Source organism: Capra hircus, chromosome 8 (assembly GCF_001704415.2).
Source record: "Capra hircus breed San Clemente chromosome 8, ASM170441v1, whole genome shotgun sequence".
NCBI lineage: Eukaryota > Metazoa > Chordata > Mammalia > Artiodactyla > Bovidae > Capra > Capra hircus.
Window position 1 is genome coordinate 59,059,718 of NC_030815.1, and position 9,693 is coordinate 59,069,410.

A 9,693-nucleotide genomic window follows, 5' to 3' on the forward strand; every position below is an offset into this window, starting at 1 on the left:
GGAAGGGAAGGCTACCACAGAGCCACTCGTTGAAAGCTGTCCAATTACAACAGAAGCTGAGCTGAGTGACGGGCAGACCGCGCAATGGGCAGTACGGAGGCGGAGCTGTGGGGGCGGGTTCCCGGGCCGGCCGTCTGCCGCCGGCGGGCGGGCGACTCCTGTCCCTAGTGGAGGCGGCGGAGCCAGAGCCGGGGGAGGGGGCAGCGGCTGTCTGACGGACCGCGGCGGCGCCCGCAGCTCCTCACCGGTGAGGGCGCCGAGCCAGGACTCGAGGGTCCAGGGGGTGGGGATGGGGGCGTCGCGAAGCCAGGGGTCCTAATGTCGGGGGGAGCGGGGATCGGGACACTGAGGGCCCATCGACTCTTCCGCCGCTGGGGTGTGGGGACGCGGAGTCTGCAAGGTGCTTGATGTCCGCGACCCTCTTACAGGGGGCAGCCAGCGTCTGAGCCGGGGGAGGGTCGGGCCGGGTCGCATTGGGTTCTGCGGAGGCGTTTCTGAGCCAGCCCAGTGAGCCAGCGCCGGTGACATCACCGACCACCCTCCTCCGCCGGAGCCCCCTCCCCTCTCCTCCCCTCCTCTCCTCCCCTCCTCTTCTCGCCGCGCCTTTTGTCCCAGCCGAGCTCTGTCCCGCCCCACCCCGCCCATCTGCGAGGGAGGAGACTCCCCGTCAGTGACTTCATTGAGTAGATTCTTGGGGATTGGGGTCTGCTCCTCCCCAGGAGAGGCGAGAACACACTGCCTCTAAGGCCCTCACAGACAATCACACCTGTCACAGGTACACACGCTGCCACTCACAAGCACTCGCTCTTGGCACTGCCAGCCTTACTGTCACACTGCCATACAGCCATTCATAATCAGCCAGACCTCGCTGCACCTCGAGCAGGTGCTCGCTGGACCCTACCCCTTCACTCTCCACACCTGGGGATCAGGTCCAGCTCCTGCTGCACCGGACAAGGCTTGCTGGGCAAGTGCCCGAGACCCTGAGGAGGTGGCTTCCAGAGCTTCAGCTTTCCAAGCGGGCTCCGGTGGAGCGATCCGAGGTGAGGGGCTGGGCTGGGCATGTTTAAGCGCACAGTGCTCTCCTGCCCATCCCCAGCAGCACCCCCACTACAGGCCCGAGGAGCTTTCCGGAGCTTCCCACACTTCTGGGGAGAAGACTTCTTAGCCAGCTTGATGTTTAAAATTCAGCTGGAGCCCTTAAAACTTCGAGCGTGGACGCTGAATGGGTTTGTAAAGTTTCGGTAAGTCCCTCTGGAGAAGGGCACTCACCCATACCAAGTGAAATTCTTCATGTCATATCCCCCTCCATTGCCTATCTGCTTCCTCCATCTCATCTCATCCCCAACTACATATAAGAATCCCCCTCCATCCCACTCTTACATTTGAATGAACTGCACCCCTTGTCATTCATCTCCTATACCAAACCATTCCGGCATCCATCTTCCACAAATACCTCCTTTAGTATTTCAACTCTTTACATCCCATTGGTAACCCATTTGCCACCTCAGACATTTCCATTTGTCATCCTTCATCCCCCTCCCTCAGTACTTCATTTTCTGTATCAATCATTCCCCTTTCCTGGATGAGTCCCCCTTGCTATTTCTCATTTTTCATTCCTGCCTGTACATTAACATTCTCTCCATCCAAGGCAGTGCCACGCCATGGGATTCCTTTGTCATTCCAACATGTGGCTCATGGGTATGGGAGGGAGGGAAGGAGGGAGGAAAGAAAAAAGGCAATTCCTGAAAGAGCTTGCCCTATGTCTGTGGAGGCAAGACAATTATAGGTCTAGAACAGCAAGCAGGTGGTTGCCAGGGAGGAAACTGGCCGTACGAAGAGGTAATGCAGGGTCATCGAGGGGAGGGTGAGAGCAGTACCAAGCCATTCCCCTCACTCTCAGCCTAAAAGGTGCTATAGTTCTCTGGGGGCACCCTCTTGGTGTGATACGGTTCCTTCCCAGTTTCAGGGGAAAGAAAGTGTGGGCGGAGGCAGAGATGGTGGCAGACCACCCCCAGCTCCCTCTCAGACAGCTCTTACTGCTGCTTCCGAAAATGGCTGCCCTCCCCCAGATGCTCTTTCTTTTCTGCCTCCCCCAACTGCAGCCTCCCCCCACCAGGCATGACATGCTGGTAGGGAGAAGGGGGAGTACCCGCCTTACTGGAGCATTCTCTTCATCAGAGTGAGATGACTCCCAGAACCATGAGTCAACCCAGCCACCTGTAACAGGCCCTGTGGAAGCAGGAGTTAGGGCTCTTGTCTTTGTGTACCTGAGGCCTTGAGGCCTCCCCTTACCCATTATAACCCTTACTCCTGCCAGAAAACTCTGTATACCTCTCTGAAGCAATCGGAGGCAGGAAAGCAGGCCTCAGCTGTGGCTGCCAGCCCAGGACATTGCTAGAAAGACTCTGGGCTTTGGCAGGGGTTGGCCAAGTCTTGGGTCAGAGAATGGCTTCTGGCCATTCCCCCAAATAGCTCTAGCTACAGGAAAATGCCCTTCCTTCATATCCACCACAGAGACATCGATGGAGGGAGATTAGAGTGAAAGAATTAGAGTCCTATGTTTCTCCCTCATATAAATAACAAATGCCCTTCCACCCAGCATGCAAGGGACTATCAAAGGAGTGTGGGCCTGGCACTGGGCCTGATCCTAAACCATGGGGCAGGTGAGAGAGAAGAACAGGTAGAAAAGGTATTGAGGAAATGTTGGTTAGTGCCCAACTGTCTCCTAAAAACTAAGGTTAAAAAGACCCTACCCTAGGATGCTTTTGTTCACTAACACTGATGCTTAGGCAGCACAGATATGTCTTCAAACACAGTTTAGTGTGTAGACACTGGGAAATGAGTAAAGCAAACTGTTGCCCTGGTTAGGAGGGCAGTGTCACCCCCCTGCTAATGAGGGAGTTAGAAACAGCAGTTTCCAAGGCTGTTAGTCATCCTCTGATCTGAGTCACACGTGAGGCTTAGCATAGTTTGGGGAGTGGGGGTAGGAAGACCTGGGGTCTCCAATGGCAGAGATGAATTCAGGCACCCACACCTGACTCAGCCTGGCTGGCCAAGGCATCTGGCTGAAGACCCAGGCCCATCCCCAGTCCTGGGCCACTGCCCCAGCTGCCCTTAGCCTGGGCACCATGCCTGAGGCATGGCGTAGGAGACCACGATGCTCAGGTGACCTCACCCAGTATGCTGATTTTGGCCAGCTCCTGTGTGTGGATCTGTCTGTCAGTCCATGGTACCGCCGCACTCAGCTGGGCTCGTGGGGGTCCTCAGTCTGGCCCAAGAACCTAGGCCTTAGAATAGCCCCAAGACTTGGGCCACAGCCCCCAGCTTCCTGTTGGGAAAACCCAGGAACTAAAGAATCACAGAATCCTAGAATGTCAGAGCTGGAAGAGATCTTCTAGTCCAAACCTTTCGTCATACTGATGGAGAGACAGAGGCCCACAGAAAAGGCATGACCTGCTGAAAGTTACACAGTGAGTCATTTAGGAACTTCAGGATCATCAGGAATAGGACTGGGGTAGAAGGGAACAGTGGCATCAAGGATCAGCCCTGGTTTCTTTCAGAAACAAGGAGACCAGTGCCGGTCCAGTGGCTGTAATGGGAAAGGATTACTACAAGATTCTTGGGATCCCGTCTGGAGCCAATGAGGATGAGATCAAGAAAGCCTATCGGAAGATGGCCTTGAAGTACCATCCAGATAAGAACAAAGAACCCAATGCTGAGGAGAAGTTTAAGGAGATTGCAGAGGCTTATGATGTGCTGAGTGACCCTAAGAAACGGGGCCTGTATGACCAGTATGGGGAGGAAGGTAAGAGGGCAGTGCCCCAGCCTGATACTGGATGTCTGTCCTTGTTGGGGGTCCTGGGTGACCTAGTTCTCAAAGCAGGGAACTAGAGACTGAGAAAAGGGTGAGAGGCACAAATGTTCCCCGCACTGACATCCAGAGGAAAAAAGAGACCACCCACTCCCCAGTCTCAGCTCTCCATCCCTCTCCCTGCCTTTCTCTGCCCTTCTCCCTCCTCAGGTTCAGGCCTTAGAGAAGCTAGAGCCAGAGGCCTTCCCCTCCCTTCTTTCCCTCCCAGCCTTATTAGTCCTGCCTGAAGTCCCTGCTGCTTCATTGGCTGATGGGGAAGGTTAGGAAAGGGAGTGTGTGGCTCTCTGAGGACAGAGCATTTACAATCATCAGCATAAAAGTTTGGCCCTTAAGCAGCCAGGGAATTAACCACTGGAGCTCTGAGCTAGAGATGGTTGTCCCCTTCCCTGCCCCATTCCTGCCCACTTCAGGCCAGCAGAACAGAGTTAGGGTTTCGACTCCCTGAGGAAGTGGCAGGGATCCAAGAGTGGAACGGGAACTGCTGCTGGCAACTTGCCCCCTCCCTGAGGTAGCTGGTGGCCACGCACAGGGTGGCAGGAAAGGTCCAAATAAAGCCTCTGAGAGGGCGGCTCCTCCCAGCACATCCCACGGGCATGATGTAGCTGCTAATTCTGGGCCTGCCCCTCAGGGCCGCCTGCCACCCGCCAGCCACAAGCACCTGTCAGGCTATATTAAGAGACATTGTCACAGCTGAGGACTCTCCTTTACGGGAGGAACTGCCCTTCCTCCCCAGTGGCATCCACCTTTCTTCCACTTTCTCCTCAGTCTCCCCATTCTAGTCTCAAAATTAGATGGGCTAATGATATGTACTATACCTGACACAGAGTAGGTACTCAAAAGAATGTTCTTTTCCTCTCCCCAGCCCTTGCTTTGTGTTGCATGACCCAATCCTCTGTACACCCTAGTTCTCCCAACCCTCTCTTCTTATTCTCCATGCCAAAGTTCCTTCCATTATTCCCTCCTCACCTATTAGACTTGCCAATTCCCAGATTCACCAGGCAGTTGCTGAAATCCTCAGTATTCTTTCAGCTAAGAAATGTTTCTCTCTGGGGTAGAGAGATGGGAGGGGTAGTGGTGGGGAAGAGGAAAGCAGTGCAGACACCATGCCACCATGTGACCTGTCTAGGAATTGCATTCATTCCTCTGCTTGGCCTCATCTTGATTAGGAAAAAGGTGGAGATCAGCCCTGGGATTTCTTTGGAAGCAATGATGCTAAAGCTGAAACTCCAGTACTTTGGGCACCTCATGCAAAGGGTTGACTCATTGGAAAAGACTGATGCTGGGAGGGATTGGGGGCAGGAGGAGAAAGGGACGACAGAGGATGAGATGGCTGGATGGCATCACTGACTCGATGGACGTGAGTCTGAGTGAACTCTGAGAGTTGGTGATGGACAGGGAGGTCTGGCGTGCTGTGATTCATCGGGTCGCAAAGAGTCGGGCACAACTGAGCGACTGATCTGAACTGAACTGAGGAGCTGGGTTATTTAGTCGCCAAATCGTGTCCAAGTTTTTTGTGACCCCATGGATTATAGCCAGCCAGGCTCCTCTGTCCATGGGACTCGGCAGGCAAGAATACTGGAGTGGGTTGCCATTTGCTTCTCCAGGGCATCTTCCCAACCCAGGGATTGAACCCCTGCATTGCAGGCAGATTCTTTACCATTGAATCATCAGAGAAGCTGGTAGACTTCTTTCTGCAAGACCAAACCTAAGTGAAGGGCAAAGCTTGGGCCCTAGGTTCAGACACTGGTTCTAACACAGATCTATACCCCAGGAGGGCTCCTGGGGATACAGAACAACCTTAAGGAGACATCCAGGGCCTGAGAAGGAAGAAGCAGCCTTGGAAATGTGGGTTGTATTTCTGTCTGCCCTGACCCCTCCCCAGGAGGCAGCCAGAACAGTTGTGAATATAGACTCTGTGCACCTTGGCTGGGGACAAGTTGTTCCCAGCTTGAAAAGGGGGTAGTAGTGGTACAGCAGGAAGCCTTGCAGAGAAATTACCCCCTCCTGTCATCATCAGACCAATTTCCCTCACTGAGCTCTGCCAAGCTTCTTGAGTTCACCTGACAATCAGACCCCCAATAGAAGGAAAGAACAGACTTTGAGTCTTAGGAAGGATGAGAGGCAGCGGTTACAAGTCACTGAATTGCTTGCCTCTTGGCCTCTTCAATGAAACCCAAATCTCCTCTTGTGGGCCCAGGAAATAAGAGGCTAATTCAGGCTCAGGCTTCCAAGGTGCACTGAGAGGGGACTTCCTCCTTGATGATACCCCTACCTTATTTGGGACAAGTCACTTACTAGCTCCCTGGATGGTCAAATTCTTTGTGACTGCCTCTTGCCCTGTCTTTGGAGATAAGTAAATCTGGGAGCCAGGTATGACTTGTAATATGACCCCAGGCCAGCCATTCAAGGCTTAGTGAGACATCTTTGGGTCACAGGTAGATGGAAGAGATTATAGCGCTAGAGGCTGCATCCTACAAGTCTTCTGGTCTTAGCTTTTCAGCCTCTTTGACCCTCAAGATGTGCCTTATTATTATTAAGCATATAAAAAAGTAGAAATTAATCTTGCCAGAGATTTTTCTTACTCTATTAGGCCAGCCCTTTCTGTGGGAGTTAAAGGTTGCTTCTTTCACTAGGCTGATGAACTGGGAGCTAGAGAGCAAGGGGAGGTGACTAGGGTGGGGCGGAGACCAGCCACACTGCCCCTAACTTCTTCTCCCTCCAGGCCTGAAGACTGGCGGCGGTTCCTCAGGTGGCTCCAGCGGCTCCTTTCACTACACCTTCCATGGAGACCCCCATGCCACCTTTGCCTCCTTCTTTGGAGGCTCCAACCCCTTCGATATCTTCTTTGCCAGCAGTCGCTCGGCTCGTCCCTTCAGTGGCTTTGACCCAGATGACATGGATGTGGATGAAGATGATGACCCATTTGGCGCCTTTGGCCGTTTTGGCTTCAATGGGCTGAGTAGGGGTCCAAGGCGAGCCCCAGAACCATTATACCCTCGGCGCAAGGTTCAGGACCCACCTGTGGTGCATGAGTTGAGGGTGTCCCTGGAGGAAATCTACCACGGCTCCACTAAACGCATGAAGATCACAAGGCGGCGCCTCAACCCTGATGGGCGAACTGTGCGCACCGAGGACAAGATCCTGCATATTGTCATCAAGCGTGGCTGGAAGGAAGGCACCAAGATCACCTTCCCCAAAGAGGGCGATGCCACACCTGACAACATCCCTGCCGACATCGTCTTTGTGCTCAAAGACAAGCCCCACGCACACTTCCGCCGAGACGGTACCAACGTGCTCTACAGTGCCCTGATCAGCCTCAAGGAGGTGGGGCCTGGATCAGATCATGTTTTTACTGGGAAGCGGGTGGGAGTGATGGAAATTTTTTTCTTCCCCACTTTTACTTTTCTTCCCTTCCAATCACTCTACCCTACATTCTCCTCATTCTCTGTCTAATTTTCCCTAGGCACTGTGCGGCTGCACCGTGAACATTCCCACCATTGATGGCCGAGTGATCCCTTTGCCCTGCAATGATGTCATCAAGCCAGGCACCGTGAAGAGACTCCGTGGGGAGGGCCTTCCCTTCCCCAAGGTGCCCACCCAGCGGGGAGATCTCATTGTCGAGTTCAAAGTTCGGTTCCCAGATAGATTAACACCACAGACACGGCAGATCCTTAAGCAGCACCTACCTTGTTCCTAGGCTCTGCCCTAGCCAACCCAGAGTCTACCACAGCAATACCCCCCACACTCACCCCATCCATTGTGCACCCAACTTGATGTCCACTGGACACTGGCAACGTTTTCTAAAGTGCAAAAAAAAAAAAAAAAAAAAAAAGCCACTGGTTTTCAGGGGAAATGTTCCTATCCCTGACCCCTTTCAAAGCTGGGCTGCCCTGGGGGAATGGGAGGGAGGTGGGGATAGCTAGCCCAGGCCAGGGGTCAATTTTCATGTCACAACCTTTGAATCCAGTTCCCACTCCAGTGGCTGGAGAATGACCTGAGTGCTACTTGAAGATATAGAGATTCCTCGTCCACACCTGTAAATAGCATGTCCTCCTTCCCCTCTCAGCTTTGCTAATACCTCTCCTTTCCCTTCCCTTCAGCTTCCTCCTGTTGAGGGAGGAAGAGGATAAAACGGACACTGCTTTCCCACCCCAGCCCCACCCTCAAGTCCACAGTGTCCAAGGTTATCACACACCTATTCATGCACACAAAACATACACCTAGAGCTGTGTGTGCCTCTCCAGGGTTGAGATGGGAAGGGAAGGTCTGTAGCCCATGAACCGGGCCATTGAGCACGAGACACTTTTCATTTGGGGCAGGGAAGTGAATGGGACCCTCAGCCTTCTTGACAGCTACCCTGCCCAGACCCTGCAGAGCTGGAAGTTCTGTCCTCCCTGCAGCTCCCAGGAATGTGCAAGGGTAGAGAAAGGGGAGGGGGCCTGCTGTATTAAGGCTAAGAGGTGGAGGGCACGGTCTGTCTTCCAACCTTCATCAGGAAGGGAAAGGGCTTTGGGGTCAGGTGGCAGCTATTCCCCACCAAGAGATTCAGGGTCACAGGTTTCTCCCCACACCTCTGAACTCAGGGCCTAGCCACCCCTAAACTTCCAAATCCCATTTTTGTGATATATGAAGCTACTTATTTCTTACCCTTCATGGAGGCTGCGTGGGGAATTTCTAGCCCTTTGATGCCTGTGTGACCCCATCCCACTCCCACAACTGTATAAAGGTCAAATAGTGAAGGAGCTAGGGTAAGACTGCTTCAGCCAGGTTCTGGGATGGGGTTTTTAGGTTTTCTCACTTTGACAAGCCCTTGAATGTTTTTATAGTAGTTTTTTTGTATTTTTTTGTAATGACAGTATTATGAAAAAAAATAAAGTATTTTAAAAATATGGCATCTGAGTAAGAACAGTGAAGCTGTGATGGGGTTGGATGTTCACTGTCGGCCTCCCTCCTGAGCCTTGCTCACCTCTGTGAAGCCCAAGTAGGCCCTCAATATAAGGTAAAGCTGACTCCTTCCTTCCTTCCTCTAAGCCCAGATTCCCAGAATTTGCAAAATGTGGACCCAAAACTCAGCAAAGACAGAAGATATCACTCAGCTATCAGAAGAAACAAAGATTTGAAAAGAATAAATATCCTGCATTATAAGAAATAGAAACTATCCTCCACAAAGGATGTGCTAGCCAGAGAACAAGGATCAGGCCCACGATGACCATGCCCTCCTGAACTTCAGTATCCCAATGCCATGAAGACAACTCTGTCTTCACCTGAGCCTGGGCTCCACACAGAGTCTGACAAAGTGTAGGCTTTTAATAGGGACCTTCCTGCCCTTGTTTTTTATCCTGGGACAACACCTATGAGAAAAGCTCATTCTTTTATTCGAGGTATTTTTGGTGAAGACTATTCCTTCCAGTGCAGAAACTGAGGGGCTTCTGTTTACAAAACTTCTGCTAATATCCCATCCTGGGCAGGCAGATCCTTAATCCCATATCCCCTACTTAATGCTTTCCTATTCAGGTCTCCTAGTGTTGTCCATCTCTTCACCCAGGGCTAAATTCTTATTCTAGCTCTTTCCTGAAGCATTGGCATCCAGGTCTCCTGAGACAGACTGCTCTCTCCCACCTCCCTGTGGACATGGAGGATCTGGGATCTCAGAAACTGTCATGTCCCCACTGAGTACTCTCTGGGATAAACTGTGACACCTTAAAAGCCAGGCTATCTGCGGTCAGGGGCACTTAAATGAGAAAGCCCTGAAGCTGGCCTTGCAGCTCTGCCTACAACCTGAGCTTTGCCATTCTTGGAAGTTACATGAGGGATTTGTGGTC

At 52.5% G+C, this 9,693-nt stretch overlaps 1 protein-coding gene across 6 annotated transcripts; it reads left to right on the plus strand.

Annotated features, from left to right (window-relative positions):
- DNAJB5 (DnaJ heat shock protein family (Hsp40) member B5) lies at positions 1 to 8,760 on the plus strand. 6 transcript variants are annotated; one of them, XM_018052107.1, is made up of 5 exons: positions 1 to 247; positions 1,097 to 1,241; positions 3,561 to 3,805; positions 6,594 to 7,195; positions 7,335 to 8,760. In XM_018052107.1, exons 2-5 carry the CDS (start codon positions 1,174 to 1,176, stop codon positions 7,566 to 7,568), a joined length of 1,149 nt encoding a protein of 382 aa, XP_017907596.1. In that variant the 5' UTR covers positions 1 to 247; positions 1,097 to 1,173; the 3' UTR covers positions 7,569 to 8,760. The 6 variants fall into 6 exon arrangements, with proteins under 6 accessions (XP_017907596.1, XP_017907598.1, XP_017907595.1 ...); XM_018052106.1 differs by having other exon boundaries at positions 125 to 247; positions 930 to 1,241; XM_018052108.1 differs by having other exon boundaries at positions 129 to 247; positions 1,100 to 1,241.

Bases quoted from the DNA above. Each gene is read 5' to 3' on its own strand.
- DNAJB5 (XM_018052106.1), top strand. From the start codon at position 1,060: ATGTTTAAGCGCACAGTGCTCTCCTGCCCATCCCCAGCAGCACCCCCA. The intron at 1,242-3,560 runs GTAAGTCCCTCT...GGTTTCTTTCAG, and splicing joins AATGGGTTTGTAAAGTTTCG to AAACAAGGAGACCAGTGCCG. The intron at 3,806-6,593 runs GTAAGAGGGCAG...TTCTCCCTCCAG, and splicing joins TGACCAGTATGGGGAGGAAG to GCCTGAAGACTGGCGGCGGT.